General features: G+C 49.7%; 1 protein-coding gene across 6 annotated transcripts in view; it reads right to left on the bottom strand.

The window, feature by feature from the left end:
• Positions 1 to 17,152, bottom strand: part of PHF20 (PHD finger protein 20) — a 188,686-nt gene that overhangs the window by 22,302 nt on the left and 149,232 nt on the right. For 5 of the 6 annotated variants that reach the window (XM_075349891.1, XM_075349890.1, XM_075349887.1 and 2 more), the window contains one exon: positions 15,621 to 16,014. In XM_075349891.1, the coding sequence (XP_075206006.1) occupies positions 15,621 to 16,014 (394 nt within the window). The remainder of the gene's footprint in view (positions 1 to 15,620; positions 16,015 to 17,152) is intronic. The other variant, XM_075349889.1, reaches the window with a different exon arrangement.

Consider the following 17,152-nt stretch of genomic DNA (forward strand, 5'->3'; position numbering starts at 1 on the left):
TGAAACAATTAAGGGAACACGAGGCCTTCTGGATACATACGTTACAAACTTTGTCTCCAGACGGTCTCAATAGAGTATATGATATGGTCTTATGATAATGTGATTGTAACAATATGGATATCACTTTTTCGTATATATCTATAGTATGACTAATAACACATATGAAGGGAATTTTGTTTACTTACCGTAAATTCCTTTTCTTCTAGCTCCAATTGGGAGACCCAGACAATTGGGTGTATAGCTACTGCCTCCGGAGGCCACACAAAGCATTACACTAAAAAGTGTAAGGCCCCTCCCCTTCTGCCTATACACCCCCCGTGGGATCACGGGTTCCTCAGTTTTAGTGCCAAAGCAATAAGGAGGAAAGCCAATAACTGGTTTAAGAACAAATTCAATCCGAAGGAACATCGGAGAACCGAAACCATTCAACATGAACAACATGTGTACCCGAACAAACAAAAATCCCTAAGCAAACAGGGCGGGTGCTGGGTCTCCCAATTGGAGCTAGAAGAAAAGGAATTTACGGTAAGTAAACAAAATTCCCTTCTTCTTTGTCGCTCCTAATTGGGAGACCCAGACAATTGGGACGTCCAAAAGCAGTCCCTGGGTGGGTATAATAACCCCTCGTGATAGGACCGTAAAAACAGCCCTACCCTACAGGTGGGCCGTCGCCGCCTGAAGGACTTGTCTACCTAGGCTGGCGTCCGCCGAAGCGTAGGTCTGCACTTGATAGTGTTTGGTAAAAGTGTGCAGACTCGACCAGGTAGCCGCCTGGCACACCTGCTGAGCCGTAGCCTGGTGTCGTAATGCCCAGGACGCACCCACGGCTCTGGTAGAATGGGCCTTCAGCCCTGAGGGAACCGGAAGCCCAGCAGAACGGTAGGCTTCAAGAATTGGTGCCTTGATCCACCGAGCTAGGGTGGATTTGGAAGCTTGCGACCCTTTGCGCTGACCAGCGACAAGGACAAAGAGTGCATCCGAGCGGCGCAGGGGCGCCGTGCGGGAAATGTAGATCCTGAGCGCTCTCACGAGATCCAACAAATGCAAATCCTTTTCACATTGATGAACTGGATGAGGGCACAAGGAAGGCAAGGAGATATCCTGATTAAGATGAAACGGGGATACCACCTTAGGGAGAAACTCCGTAATAGGGCGCAAAACCACCTTGTCCTGGTGAATCACCAGGAAGGGAGATTTGCATGACAGCGCTGCTAGCTCGGACACTCTCCGGAGAGACGTGACCGCTACTAGAAAGGCCACTTTCTGTGAAAGGCGAGAAAGGGAAACATCCCCCATAGGCTCGAAAGGCGGCTTCTGAAGAACAATTAGAACCCTGTTCCGATCCCAGGGCTCTAACGGCCGCTTGTAAGGAGGGACGATATGACAGACCCCTTGCAGGAACGTGCGTACCTGAGGAAGTCGTGCTAGGCGCTTCTGAAAAAATACAGATAGCGCTGAGACTTGCCCCTTGAGGGAGCTGAGCGACAACCTTTTTCCAACCCGGATTGCAGGAAGGAAAGAAAAGTAGGCAAGCTAAATAGCCAGGGAGAGACTCCCTGAGCAGAGCACCAAGACAAGAATATTTTCCACGTCCTGTGGTATATCTTGGCGGAGGTAGGTTCTCTGGCCTGTCTCATGGTGGCAATGACCTCTTGAGACAATCCTGAACCCGCTAGGATCCAGGACTCAATGGCCCCACAGTCAGGTTCAGGGCCGCAGAATTCTGATGGAAAAACGCCCCTTGAGACAGCAAGTCTGGTCGGTCTGGTAGTGCCCACGGTTGGCCTACCGCGAGGTGCCACAGATCCGGGTACCACGACCTCCTTGGCCAGTCTGGAGCGACGAGGATGGCGCGGCGGCAGTCGGACCTGATCTTGCGCAGCACTCTGGGCAACAGAGCCAGAGGTGGAAACACATAAGGAAGCCGGAACTGCGACCAATCTTAAACTAAGGCGTCTGCCGCCAGAGCTCGGTGATCGTGAGACCGTGCCATGAAAAACTGGGACCTTGTTGTTGTGCCGGGACGCCATTAGGTCGACGTCCGGCATCTCCCAGCGGCGACAGATCTCTTAAAACACGTCCGTGTGAAGAGACCATTCCCCTGCGTCCATACCCTGGCGACTGAGGAAGTCTGCTTCCCAGTTGTCCACGCCTGGGATGTGAACTGCGGATATGGTGGAGGCCGTGGCTTCCACCCACGTCAGAATCCGCCGGACTTCCTGGAAGGCTTGCCGACTGCGAGTTCCTCCTTGGTGGTTGATGTATGCCACCGCTGTGGAGTTGTCCGACTGAATACGGATCTGCTTGCCTTCCAGCCACTGCTGGAAGGCTTGTAGGGCAAGATACACTGCCCTGATCTCCAGAACGTTGTTCTGAAGAGTGGACTCTTGCTGAGTCCACGTACCTTGAGCCCTGTGGTGGAGAAAGACTGCTCCCCACCCTGACAGACTCGCATCTGTCGTCACTACCGCCCAGGATGGAGGTAGGAAGGATTTCCCTTTCGACAATGAGGTGGGAAGCAGCCACCATCGAAGAGAATCCTTGGCCGCCTGAGAGAGAGAGACGTTGCTGTCGAAGGACGTCGACCTCCCGTCCCATTGGCGGAGAATGTCCCATTGTAGTGGACGCAGATGAAACTGCGCGAAAGGGATTGCCTCTATTGCTGCCACCATCTTCCCTAGGAAGTGCCTGAGGCGTCTCAAGGGGTGTGACTGACCTTGAAGGAGAGATTGCACCCCTGTCTGCAATGAACGCTATTTGACAAGCGGAAGCTTCACTACCGCTGAGAGAGTATGAAACTCCATGCCAAGATATGTTATCGACTGGGTCGGGGTTAGATTCGACTTGGAAAAGTTGATGATCCACCCGAAACCCTGGAGGGTCTCCAGCGCCACGTTCAGGCTGTGTTGGCATGCCTCTTGGGAAGGCGCCTTGACCAGCAGATCGTCTAAGTAAGGGATCACGGAGTGTCCCTGAGAGTGTAGGACTGCAACTACAGCTGCCATGACTTTGGTGAAGACCCGTGGGGCTGTCGCCAGACCAAAAGGCAGGGCTACGAACTGAAGGTGTTCGTCTCCTATAACGAAGCGTAGAAAACGCTGATGCTCTGGGGCAATCGGTACGTGGAGATAAACATCCTTGATGTCTATCGACGCTAGGAAATCTCCTTGAGACATTGCGGCGATGACGGATCGGAGGGATTCCATCCGGAACCGTCTGGTTCTCACGTGGATGTTGAGAAGTTTTTTAGGTCCAGAACGGGACGGAAGACCCGTCCTTTTTTGGTACCACAAACAAATTGGAGTAAAAACCGTGACCTTGCTCTTGAAGAGGAACAGGGATCACCACTCCTTCCGCCTTTAGAGTGCATACCGCCTGCAGGAGAGCATCGGCTCGGTCGGGAGGCGGAGACGTTCTGAAGAATCGAGTTGGAGGACGAGAACTGAACTCTATCCTGTACCCGTGAGACAGAATGTCTCGCACCCAACGGTCTCGGACCTGCGGCAGCCAAATGTCGCCAAAGCGGGAGAGCCTGCCACCGACCGAGGATGCGGAGGGAGGAGGCCGGAAGTCATGAGGAAGCCGCCTTCGTAGCGGGTCTTCCGGCTGTCTTTTTTGGGCGTGACTGAGCCCGCCAAGAATCTGAACTCCTCTGATCCTTTTGAGTCCTTTTGGACGAGGAGAATTGGGACCTGCCCGAACCTCGAAAGGACCGAAACCCCGACTGTCCCCTCCTCTGTTGGGGTTTGTTTTGTCTGGGCTGCGGTAAGGATGAATCCTTACCCTTGGACTGTTTAATGATTTCATCCAAGTGCTCACCAAACAGCCGGTCACCCGAAAATGGCAAACTGGTTAAACCTTTTTTGGAAGCAGAACCTGCTTTCCATTCCCTTAACCACAAGGCTCTGCGTAAAACCACGGAGTAGGCAGATGCCACTGCCGTACGGCTCGTAGAGTCCAAGACAGCATTAATCGCGTAAGACGCAAATGCAGACATTTGAGAGGTTAAGGATGCCACCTGCGGAACAGATGTACGTGTGACCGTGTCAATCTGTGCAAGACCAGCTGAAATAGCTTGGAGTGCCCATACGGCTGCGAATGCAGGAGCAAACGACGCGCCGATAGCCTCATAGATGGATTTCAACCAGAGCTCCATCTGTCTGTCAGTGGCATCTTTAAGTGCAGCCCCATCCTCCACTGCAACTATGGATCTAGCCGCAAGCCTGGAGATAGGGAGATCCACCTTGGGACACTGGGTCCAGCACTTGACCACGTCAGGAGGAAAGGGATAACGTGTATCCTTAAGCCGTTTGGAGAGGCGCTTATATGGATAAGCGTGGTGTTTCTGGACTGACTCTCTAAAGTCAGAATGGTCCAGAAAAGTACTTAATTTACGCTTGGGAAATCTGAAATGGAATTTCTCCTGCTGTGAAGCTGACTCCTCCACTTGAGGAGCTGGGGGAGAAATATCCAACATTTTATTGATGGACGCGATAAGATTGTTCACTATGGCGTCACCATCAGGAGTATCTAGATTGAAAGCGGTCTCAGGATCAGAATCCTGATCAGCTATTTCCGGCTCATCACACAGAGAATCCTCCTGCTGAGAGCCTGACCAGTGAGATGATGTAGAGGGCCGCTCATAGCGAGCTGTCTTAGGCTGTCTGGGACTGTCGTCCGTGTCAGAGCCATCACCCTGGGATGCGTGGGACACCCCCGGAGCTGTTCCAACTGAGGGGGGCCCGGGAGCAATGAATCAACAGTGCCCATGGTCTGAGTTACTGGTCTAGACTGCAAAGTTTCTAGAATCTGAGACATAGTCACAGATAATCTATCCGCAAAAATTGCAAACTCTGTCCCCGTCACCTGGACAGTATTCACAGGTGGATCTCTCTGGGACACCTCCAGCAGAGGCCCTGGCCGAGCAGGGAGCACAGGGACCGAACACTGCACACAATGGGGGTCCGTGGAATCTGCCGGTAGAACAGCCTCACAAGCGGTGCAAGCAGCATAAAAAGCCTGTGCCTTGGCACCCTTGTTTTTTGCGGACGGCATGCTGTATTCTCCTCCAAGAGGGTATATAGCCAAGAATCACCAGCGACCGTTTAGTGCAATGTATAGCATGCATGCATAAAAATACAAATGAACACTTTCACTAGTGGGGTCAGCACCGGAGGGTGCCGCTTACCGCCCGCTACAAGCGGGTGTGTAGTCGCCAGAATCCCGTGCCTGGGTGTCCCAGAACTTGTCTCCCCTTTTCAGCTCAGCCTGCACATCAGGAATGGCTGCCGGCGTTCTGTGAAGAGGGGCGGACCGTGGGCGTGCCTCAGACAAAGTGCGGGAAGCTGGCTTCCCACTGTGCTCAATGTGAGGGCTGGAGTATGTAAAGCAGATTCCAGCCCTCGGCGCGGTCTTTCTGTATAGCGTCCCGCCCTTCCCCTGACTGGCAGGCCTGGGGGCGGGAACGAAACGGAACTAGGCCGCAAAAGCCGGGGACTCTAGTAAAAAGCGCGGCCGACAAATCTGCACGGCCAGCGCGGATGTCCCCGGCGCACCACAAGTCCCAGCCGCGTCGCAGTAAAAACTGTCAGCAGGGGCCGGCGCGGCAGTTCCCCACACACTAACTCCCTTAGCAAGCTGTGGAAGTGTGGCACAAGCGCAGCAGCGCTATTGTCCCCGGCGCACTAACACACCCAGCAATGCTGCAGTGTGTGCGCGGCCTGTACGGGGACACAGAGTACCTTGGCGTAGCAGGGCCCTGTCCCTGACGAAACTCCGCTCCATATCCAGCAGATTCCCCAGGGGCTGTGGACGGAGCACGGTCTCTGTGCCTGGAGACCGGTAAATCCCACTTCACCCAGAGCCCAAAGGGGGATGGGGAAGGATGCAGCATGTGGGCTCCAGCCTCTGTACCCGCAATGGGTACCTCAACCTTAACAAACACCGCCGACACAAAGTGGGGTGAGAAGGGAGCATGCTGGGGGCCCAAGTATGGGCTCTCTTTTCTTCCAACCGACATAGTCAGCAGCTGCTGCTGACTAAACAGTGGAGCTATGCGTGGATGTCTGACCTCCTTCGCACAAAGCTTGAAAACTGAGGAACCCGTGATCCCACGGGGGGTGTATAGGCAGAAGGGGAGGGGCCTTACACTTTTAAGTGTAATGCTTTGTGTGGCCTCCGGAGGCAGTAGCTATACACCCAATTGTCTGGGTCTCCCAATTAGGAGCGACAAAGAAATATTGTTTTTTCATCTCATAACAACTAGATAGCAAAAGAATTGTAACAATGTAATTCTCTCCCACTTTGTTACTGTAACATGACAATGTATGTATTATAACATTAATAATAATAATAATATGCATCCCTTTGTTTATTATTATACATATTGCCTCCTATTTCATGTGAATAATGTGATATTGTGGTCATAATCTAAACTAATGGTCAAAATTGTTGGTACACCTCGTTTAAATGAAAGAAAAACCCAAAATGATCACAGAAATAATTTGAATCTGACAAAAGTAATAAATATAATATCTATTAAAAGGAACAAATTAAAGTCAGACATTGCTTTTCAACCATGCTTACACTTTTTTTAAAAAATAAACTCATGTAATAGGCCTGGACAGAAATGATGGTTCCCTGAAAATAATGTGACAAAGAAGGGAATTTTGTTACTTACCGTAAATTCCTTTTCTTCTAGCTCCAATTGGGAGACCCAGACGATTGGGTGTATAGCTACTGCCTCCGGAGGCCACACAAAGCATTACACTAAAAAGTGTAAGGCCCCTCCCCTTCTGGCTATACACCCCCCGTGGGATCACGGGCTGCTCAGTTTTAGTGCTAAAGCAAGAAGGAGGAAAGCCAATAACTGGTTTAAACAAATTCAATCCGAAGTAACATCGGAGAACTGAAACCGTTCAACATGAACAACATGTGTACCCGAAAAAAACAAAAATCCCGAAGGAAACAGGGCGGGTGCTGGGTCTCCCAATTGGAGCTAGAAGAAAAGGAATTTACGGTAAGTAACAAAATTCCCTTCTTCTTCGGCGCTCCATTGGGAGACCCAGACGATTGGGACGTCCAAAAGCAGTCCCTGGGTGGGTAAATTAATACCTCAAGTTAGAGCTGCAAAACAGCCCTCCCCTACGAGGAGGCAACCGCCGCCTGCAGGACTCTTCTACCTAGGCTGGCGTCCGCCGAAGCGTAGGTATGCACCTGATAATGTTTGGTGAAAGTGTGCAGACTCGACCAGGTAGCTGCCTGGCACACCTGTTGAGCCGTAGCCTGGTGTCGTAATGCCCAGGACGCACCCACGGCTCTGGTAGAATGGGCCTTCAGCCCTGATGGAACCGGAAGCCCAGCAGAACGGTAGGCTTCAAGAATTGGTTCCTTGATCCATCGAGCCAGGGTGGATTTGGAAGCCTGCGACCCTTTGCGCTTACCAGCGACAAGGACAAAGAGTGCATCCGAGCGGCGCAGGGGCGCCGTGCGGGAAATGTAGATTCTGAGTGCTCTCACGAGATCCAACAAATGCAAATCCTTTTCATACCGATGAACTGGATGAGGACAAAAGGAAGGTAAGGAGATATCCTGATTGAGATGAAAAGAGGATACCACCTTAGGGAGAAACTCCTGAATCGGGCGCAGCACTACCTTGTCCTGGTGAAAAACCAGGAAGGGAGCTTTGGATGACAGCGCTGCCAGCTCGGATACCCTCCGAAGAGACGTGACCGCTACCAGAAAGGCCACTTTCTGTGAGAGTCGAGAAAGTGAAACATCCCTCAGAGGCTCGAAGGGCGGCTTCTGGAGAGCAACTAGTACCCTGTTCAGATCCCATGGATCTAACGGCCGTTTGTACGGAGGGACGATGTGACAAACCCCCTGCAGGAACGTGCGTACCTGAGGAAGTCGTGCTAGACGCTTTTGAAAAAATACCGATAGCGCTGAGACTTGCCCTTTAAGGGAGCCGAGCGATAAGCCTTTTTCCAAACCAGATTGCAGGAAGGAAAGAAAAGTAGGCAATGCAAATGGCCAGGGGGACACTCCCTGTGCCGAGCACCAGGATAAGAAAATCTTCCACGTTCTGTGGTAGATCTTAGCAGACGTGGGCTTCCTAGCCTGTCTCATGGTGGCCACGACCCCTTGAGATAATCCTGAAGATGCTAGTATCCAGGACTCAATGGCCACACAGTCAGGTTCAGGGCCGTAGAATTCAGATGGAAAAACGGCCCTTGTGACAGTAAGTCTGGCCGGTCTGGTAGCGCCCACGGTTGGCCGACCGTGAGATGCCACAGATCCGGATACCACGACCTCCTCGGCCAGTCTGGGGCGACGAGCAAGACCCGGCGGCAATCGGACCTGATCTTGCGTAGCACTCTGGGCAAGAGTGCCAGAGGGGGAAACACATAGGGCAGCTGGAACTGCGACCAATCTTGCACTAAGGCGTCTGCCGCCAGAGCTCTGTGATCGCGAGACCGTGCCATGAAAGTTGGGACCTTGTTGTTGTGCCGGGACGCCATTAGGTCGACGTCCGGCCTTCCCCAGCGGCGACAGATTTCCTGAAACACGTCCGGGTGAAGGGACCATTCCCCTGCGTCCATACCCTGGCGACTGAGGAAGTCCGCTTCCCAGTTTTCTACGCCGGGGATGTGAACTGCGGATATGGTGGAGGCCGTGGCTTCCACCCACATCAGAATCCGCCGGACTTCCTGGAAGGCTTGCCGACTGCGTGTCCCGCCTTGGTGGTTGATGTATGCCACCGCTGTGGAGTTGTCCGACTGAATTCGGATCTGCTTTCCTTCCAGCCACTGCTGGAAGGCTTGTAGGGCAAGATACACTGCCCTGATTTCCAGAACATTGATCTGAAGGGTGGACTCCTGCTGAGTCCACGTACCCTGAGCCCTGTGGTGGAGAAAAACTGCTCCCCACCCTGACAGACTCGCGTCTGTCGTGACCACCGCCCAGGATGGGGGTAGGAAGGACCTTCCTTGTGATAATGAGGTGGGAAGAAGCCACCATTGAAGAGAGTCCTTGGCCGTCTGGGAAAGGGAGACTTTCCTGTCTAAGGACGTCGACTTCCCGTCCCATTGGCGGAGAATGTCCCATTAAAGTGGGCGCAGATGAAACTGCGCAAACGGGACTGCCTCCATTGCTGCCACCATCTTCCCCAGGAAGTGCATGAGGCGTCTTAAGGGGTGCGACTGGCCTTGAAGGAGAGAGTGCACCCCTGTCTGTAGTGAACGCTGCTTGTCCATCGGAAGCTTCACTATCGCTGAGAGAGTATGAAACTCCATGCCAAGATATGTTAGTGATTGGGTCGGTGACAGATTTGACTTTGAAAAGTTGATGATCCACCCGAAAGTCTGGAGAGTCTCCAGCGCAACGTTCAGGCTGTGTTGGCATGCCTCTTGAGAGGGTGCCTTGACAAGTAGATCGTCCAAGTAAGGGATCACTGAGTGTCCCTGAGAGTGCAAGACTGCTACCACTGCTGCCATGACCTTGGTGAAAACCCGTGGGGCTGTCGCCAGACCAAATGGCAGGGCTACGAACTGAAGGTGTTCGTCTCCTATAACGAAGCGTAGAAAACGCTGGTGCTCTGGAGCAATCGGCACGTGGAGATAAGCATCCTTGATGTCTATTGATGCTAGGAAATCTCCTTGAGACATCGAGGCAATGACGGAGCGGAGAGATTCCATCCGGAACCGCCTGGTTTTCACGTGCTTGTTGAGCAGTTTTAGGTCCAGAACAGGACGGAAAGAGCCGTCCTTTTTTGGCACCACAAACAGATTGGAGTAAAAACCTTGACCTCGTTCCTGAAGAGGAACAGGGATCACCACTCCTTTTGCCCTTAGAGAGCACACCGCCTGCAGAAGAGCATCGGCTCGGTCGGGATGTGGGGAAGTTCTGAAGAACCGAGGCGGAGGACGAGAACTGAACTCTATCCGGTACCCGTGAGACAAAATGTCTGTTACCCACCGGTCTTTGACCTGTGGCAGCCAAATGCCGCAAAAGCGGGAGAGCCTGCCACCGACCGAGGATGCGGAGAGAGGAGGCCGAAAGTCATGAGGCAGCCGGCTTGGAAGCGGTTCCTCCGGCTGCTTTCTTTGGGCGTGAGTGAGCCCGCCAGGAATCTGAGCTCCTCTGCTCCTTCTGAGTCCTTTTGGACGAGGAGAATTGGGCCCTGCCCGAACCTCGAAAGGACCGAAACCTCGACTGTCCCCTCCACTGTTGAGGTTTGCTTGATCTGGGCTGGGGTAAGGAAGAGTCCTTACCCTTGGACTGTTTAATGATTTCAGCCAATTGCTCACCAAACAGTCTGTCTTGAGATAATGGCAAACTGGTTAAGCATTTTTTGGAAGCAGAATCTGCTTTCCATTCCTTTAACCATAAGGCTCTGCGTAAAACCACAGAGTTGGCGGACGCCATTGACGTACGGCTGGTAGAGTCCAAGACCGCATTGATAGCGTAAGTCGCAAACGCAGACATTTGCGAGGTCAAGGACGCCACTTGCGGCACTGATGGACGTATGACAGAGTCTACCTGCGCCAGACCAGCTGAAATAGCTTGGAGTGCCCACACGGCTGCGAATGCTGGAGCAAACGACGCGCCGATAGCTTCATAGACAGATTTCAACCAAAGGTCCATCTGTCTGTCATTGGCATCTTTAAGTGAAGCCCCATCTTCCACTGCAACTATGGATCTAGCCGCAAGCCTGGAGATTGGGGGGTCCACCTTTGGACACTGGGTCCAGCGTTTGACCACGTCAGGGGGAAAGGGATAACGTGTATCCTTAAGACGTGTGGAGAAACGCTTATCTGGATAAGCATGGTGTTTCTGGACTGCTTCTCTGAAGTCAGAGTGGTCCAGAAAAGTACTCAATTTACGTTTGGGATACCTGAAATGGAATTTCTCCTGCTGTGCTGCTGCCTCCTCCGCTGGAGGAGAAATATCCAGCAGTCTATTGATGGCCGCTATAAGATCATTCACCATGGCGTCACCATCAGGGGTATCCAGGTTGAGAGCGGTCTCAGGATTAGACTCCTGATCACCTAGCTCTGTCTCATCATACAGAGAATCCTCTCGCTGAGACCCTGACCAGCGTGATGACGCCGAGGGTCTCTCCCAGCGAGCTCGCTTAGGCTGCCTGGGACTGTCGTCCGAGTCCGAGCCTTCAGCCTGTGATGCCTGGGACCCCCTTGGAGCACGGATTAGTTCCAACTGAGGGGGACCGGGGAACATTGAATCAGCAGTGCCCATGGTCTGAGTGACCGGCCTGGACTGCAAAGTTTCTAGAATTTTTGTCATAGTCACAGACATCTTATCAGCAAAAACTGCAAACTCTGTCCCAGTCACCGGGGCAGGGTTCACAGGCGTCTCTGCCTGGGCCACTACTAGCATAGACTCCGGCTGACGAAGTGGCACAGGGACCGAACATTGCACACAATGGGGGTCAGTGGAACCTGCCGGTAGATCAGCCCCACATGCGGTACAGGCAGCATATAAAGCCTGTGCCTTGGCACCCTTGCTTTTTGCGGATGACATGCTGTTGTCTCCTCAGAGCAATATAGGGGTATAAGCCAAGAAGCGACCGTACAGTGCAATATATAGGTACAGACAAAAGTACACAAAACAACACTGTGGCACTAGTGGGGTCAGCACCTAGGTGCTGCTTACCGCCCGCTTAACAGCGGGTGTGTGGTCGCCAGAATCCCCTGTCTGGGTCTCCCAGGGCTATGTCCGTTCTCCAGCTCAGACTGCGTGCAGGAATGGCTGCCGGCGTCCTGTGAAGAGGGGCGGGCCGTGGGCGTGCTGCAGACAAAGAGCGGGAAACTGGCGTCCCACTGTGCCCAGTGAGAGGGCTGGAGTATGTAAATAAGACTCCAGCCCTCGGCGCTGACTATTGTACAGCGTCTCTCCCCTTCCCTGACTGACAGGGCTGGGGGCGGGAACGAAACGTAACTAGGCCGCAGAAGCAGGGAACTAGATTTATAAGCGCTGCCGTCGTAAAAGCACGGTCGGCGCGAAGTCCCCGGCGCACCACAAGTCTCAGCCGCGCCGCAGTCTCCGGGGGCGGCCGGCGCGGTAGTTCCCCACACATAAACTCACTCAGCTAAGCTGCAGTGAGTATAACCCAAGCGCGCAGCGCTACTGTCCCCGGCGCACTAGAACACCCAGCAACGCTGGAGTGTGTCTGTGCCTGTCTGTACGGGGACACAGAGTACCTGAATGTTGCAGGGCCTTGTCCCTGACTGTACCCAGCTCCGTATCCAGCAGGATCTCCGGGTCTGTGGATGGAGCCCGGCCTCAGAGCCTGGAGGCCGGTAAGATCCCACTTCACCAGAGCCCTCAGGGGGATGGGGAAGGAAAAACAGCATGTGGGCTCCAGCCTCCGTACCCGCAATGGGTACCTCAACCTTAACAAACACCGCCAACAAGAGTGGGGTGAGAAGGGAGCATGCTGGGGGCCCTTTAGCATGGGCCCTCTTTTCTTCCATCCGATATAGTCAGCAGCTACTGCTGACTAAACAGTGGAGCTATGCGTGGATGTCTGACCTCCTTCGCACAAAGCTTGAAAACTGAGCAGCCCGTGATCCCACGGGGGGTGTATAGCCAGAAGGGGAGGGGCCTTACACTTTTTAGTGTAATGCTTTGTGTGGCCTCCGGAGGCAGTAGCTATACACCCAATCGTCTGGGTCTCCCAATGGAGCGCCGAAGAAAGGGACATGTTAAAATCAAGGTATGGTAATTAGCATCACAGATGTCTACAATTTTGTAATTAGTCAGTGCGCCTGTATATAGGACTACAGATACTCACTGTGCCGTTTGGTGACATGGGGTGTACCACACTCAACATGGACCAGAGGAAGCAAAGAGTTGTCTCAGGAGATTAGAAAGAGGATTATAGACAAACATGTTAAAAAAAAAAAGTAAAAGGTTATAAGACCATCTCCAAGCAGCTTGATGCTCCTGTGACTACAGTTGCACATATTCAGAAATTTAAGATCCATGGGACTAAAGTCAACCTCCCTGGACGTGGCTGCAGAAGGAAAATTGATGACAAATCAAAAAGACAGATAATACGAATGGTAACAAAAGAGCCAAGAAAAACGTCTAAAGAAATTAAAGGTGAACTTCAAGCTCAAGGAACATCAGTGTCAGATCGCACCATCCGTCGTTGTTTGAGCCAAAATGGACTTCATGGGAGACTACCAAGGTGGACACTATTATTGAGAAGAGAAAAAAAAAATCATAAAAAAAAAGCCAGACAGGAATTTGCCCAACTACATGTTGACAAGCCACAAAGCTTCTAGGTTAATGTCCTATGGACAGATGAGACAAAAATTGAACTTTTTGGCAAGGCACATCAGCTCTATGTTCGAAGCATAATAAAAAAAAAAAAGAACACTGTCCCTACTGTGAAACATGGAGGAGGCTCTGTTATGTTCCGGGGCTGCTTTGCTGCATCTGGCACAAAGTGTCTCGAATCTGTGCAGGATATAATGTAATCTCAAGACTATCAAGGGATTCTAGAGATAAATGTGCTGCCCAGTATCAGAAAGCTTGGTCTCAGTCGCAGGTCATGGGTCTTGCAACAGGATAATGAAACAAAAACAAAAAAAAAAAAAAACACCAATAATTGCTAAGAGGAAAACATTGGACTATTCTGAAATGGCCTTCTATGAGCTCTGACCTAAATCCTATTGAGCATCTTTGGAAAGAGCTTAAACATGCCGTCTGGAAAAGGTGACCTTCAAACACGAGACAACTGGAGCAGTTTGCTCTTGAGGAGTGGGCCAAAATACCATACGTCGAAAGGTACAGAAGTCTCATTGACAGTTACAGGAATCATTTGATTGCAGTGATTGCCTCCAAAGGTTGTACAAAAAATATTAAGTTAAGGAGGAGGGCGCAATCATTTCTGTCCAGGCCTATTTCACGAGTTATTTTTTAAAAATTCCGTGGAAGCAGAAAAGCAATGTCTGACTTTCATTTGTTCGTTTTCATAGATTTTTTTATTATTACTATTGTCAGATTAAAGTTATTTATGTGACCATTGTGGGCTTTTCTTTCATTAAACGAGGGGTACCAACAATTTTCACCACGTGTGTATACAGTGCTGCACAATTTGTTACTGATGGAGCATATATATTTTCCTTTTTCATTAGCATTTTTCTTATAGACACAATGAGATCTTCATAATATGACAGGCCTATTCACCATATTTTTATCTGTTCTTTGTTTTTTCCCTCTACTCTAGTTTCTTCTAACCTATTCAGCAGGCCTTTGTATCCTTAAAAGAGAACCGGTCACCAGATTTGTCCCCTACAAGCTGCGGCCACCACCAGTAGGCTCTTATATACAGCACTCCAGAATACTGTCTATAAAAAGACCAGGCCGTGCTGTAAAACGCAAACAAACACTTTTAGAATACTCACCGGGTGTGTGTGTGTGTGTGTGTGTGTGTGTGTGTGTGTGTGTGTGTGTGTGTGTGTTTGGGCAGTCCGGTGCGATGGGTGTTGATGCTCTCTGGTCCTGCGCCTCCTCCATCCAGTCTGGTGCATCCTCTCTGCGGCGATAGTCATCCTCTTTCTGAGGCTCGTGTGCATGACGCGTCCTATGTCATGCACACTAGCCGGCGCACTTTGATCTGCCCTGCTCAGGGTAGATCAAGGTATTGGGTGTTCTTTGACCTTTCCTCACGTCTGCACATTACAGTACTTTGATCTGCCCTCAGCAGGGCAGATCAAAGTGCGCCTGCGCAGGACCGCAATGCCAGCCTGGGCTGCATAGAAGGGGCACGGAGATCGCAGCAGAGAGGAAGCACCGGACCGGAGAGCAGCGATACTGAAGCAACACCTCAAGACATCAGCCAGGAACTTAAAGCTTGGGCAGAAATGGGTCTTCCACATGCACAATGACCCGAAGCATACAGCCAAACTGGTTACAAAGTGGCTTAAGGATAACAGTCAAAGTTTTGGAGTGGCCATCACAAAACCCTGATCTCAATCCTATTGAAAATTTATGGCAAAGCTGAAAAGGCCGGTGCGAGCAAGTTGACCTACAAACATGGCTCAGTTACACCAGTTCTGTCAGGAGGAATGGACCCAAATTCCTACCAACTATTGTGAGAAGCTTGTGGAAGGATATCCAAAACGTTTGACCCTAGTCATACAGTTTAAGTGTAATGGTATTAAATGCTAATGAAATGTAGGAAAACTTTTGATTTTGCAGAAAGTAATAAAAATGCCTTAAAACATTGTCATTCTGGCATTTGGCAAATATAAATAATTTTGGTTCCTAATTGACCTAAAATGGGAAAGATTTATTCTGATTTCATGTCAAATAGTGAGAAAAACATACAGATGTGTCTTTTTAGAGTAGTGTATGTAAACTTCTGGTTTCAACTGTACTTGCCATAGGCTTCAATGCCAGTTGCACGCGAAACGTGGCTTGTCTGCAATTGACGGTTACTTATAACAAAGTCAGAGCTCTAACATAGTCACACAACAGTAAGTCACAGACAGGTTCAAAAGTGGTGCCACAAAACATCTGTGCAGAGAACCGCAGTTGTCAGACGGAACCCAAACAAAAATTCTCCAACTCAATTTTCTATTACCCACCTTACAGTAATTATGCTTTGATTCGCTCTCTACCTTTAGCAACTCTCGGTCCAATTCCCAGCCTAATCGTTCAGCAATGGAGTCTTCCCTGTTATTCCGTATTCGGTCTACTCCGCCATCTAGGGATGAACTGCGAGTTTCTACAACCAGTCTCTGCTCTACTGCAGGGTAATAGGTCCGAGGTTTTTGGTAACAGTGTTCACTGGTGATATAAGATTCTTCCACAAAAGGAACTGGGGAAGGCTTATCCACTGCTCCGTTGTAAGTCCTGTAGTTTGTGGAATCCTCTTTACAGGCGTTTTCCTCCACAGTTCGTCTGATGTAACATCTATCGTTTAATGCATGTTGCTTCCATGGATGGCCCCAAAACCGCAGATCTGGATGCTCATTGCTTCTGTTTAAATCAGAGATGGTTTTAATGGTCTGCATCACATCAATTTTGTACAACTTAAAATCCTTGTTCACATCTTTAGAATTTACTCACCTATCACCAGAACGGTGATAATTTACTGATCTATGGTGGGTTCAACAAAAGGGACTGACATTTTCTACTAAAACCATCAATTTAATCAGGGCTGTGGAGTCGGAGTTGGAGTCGTGGAGTCGGAGTCGGAGCTCATTTTGGTGGAGTCGGAGTCGGAGTTGGAGTCGGTATAAAATGCACCGACTCCGACTCCTAAAATATATAATAAATTGGGGACAGGAGTGCAATGCAGAATGTGCTGAATATTTTACTAAATAATAACATTTAGTATAATGCTTATATTTAAGTGAAAAATTTATTGTAGTATAATGTGAACATCAGACATTTAATTGTTTTTATGATACAATAATCAAGATATTTGGATAGAACATAAAATATTTATTGGATACAACTTTAGAACACAAAAAACTAATAAATTGTAAATATGTAATATTATATATATATACACAGTGTATATACACACACAAGATATATATGTAATCTACTGTATATTACATAGTGTATTACATATTTACAATTTATTAGTTTTTTGTGTTCTAAAGTTGTATCCAATAAATATATTTTATGTTCTATCCAAATATCTTGATTATTGTATCATAAAAATTATTAAATGTCTAATGTTCACATACACATATTCATGTACTACAATAAATTTTTCACCTAACTATAAGCAATATATGTAGGAGTCGGAGTCGGAGCCGGAGTCGGAGCCGGAGTCGGTGCAAGAGAATTTGAGGAGTCGGAGTCGGAGTCGGAGTCGAAGGTTTGGCTTACCGACTCCACAGCCCTGAATTTAATCCCTACTGTTGGTAACTTTAAAGGTCACGACAAACCTAGTTTTTACAATAATTTCTCACCAAACATGTCGTTTGTGGTATGAAAAAAAAAGAAAAAAAAAAAAAAAAAAAAGTGCTTGATGGAACTGGAATAATTTTTTTGCTTACTTTGTCACGACTAAAAACATACAGTCACTGCTAAGGACATTTAGTGCAATGGATGGGAATAAAGTATGGATTGACCAGGGAACAGCAAGCTGCAGTACTCCAGC

The sequence above is a fragment of the Anomaloglossus baeobatrachus genome, chromosome 5, assembly GCF_048569485.1.
Source record: "Anomaloglossus baeobatrachus isolate aAnoBae1 chromosome 5, aAnoBae1.hap1, whole genome shotgun sequence".
Taxonomy (NCBI): domain Eukaryota; kingdom Metazoa; phylum Chordata; class Amphibia; order Anura; family Aromobatidae; genus Anomaloglossus; species Anomaloglossus baeobatrachus.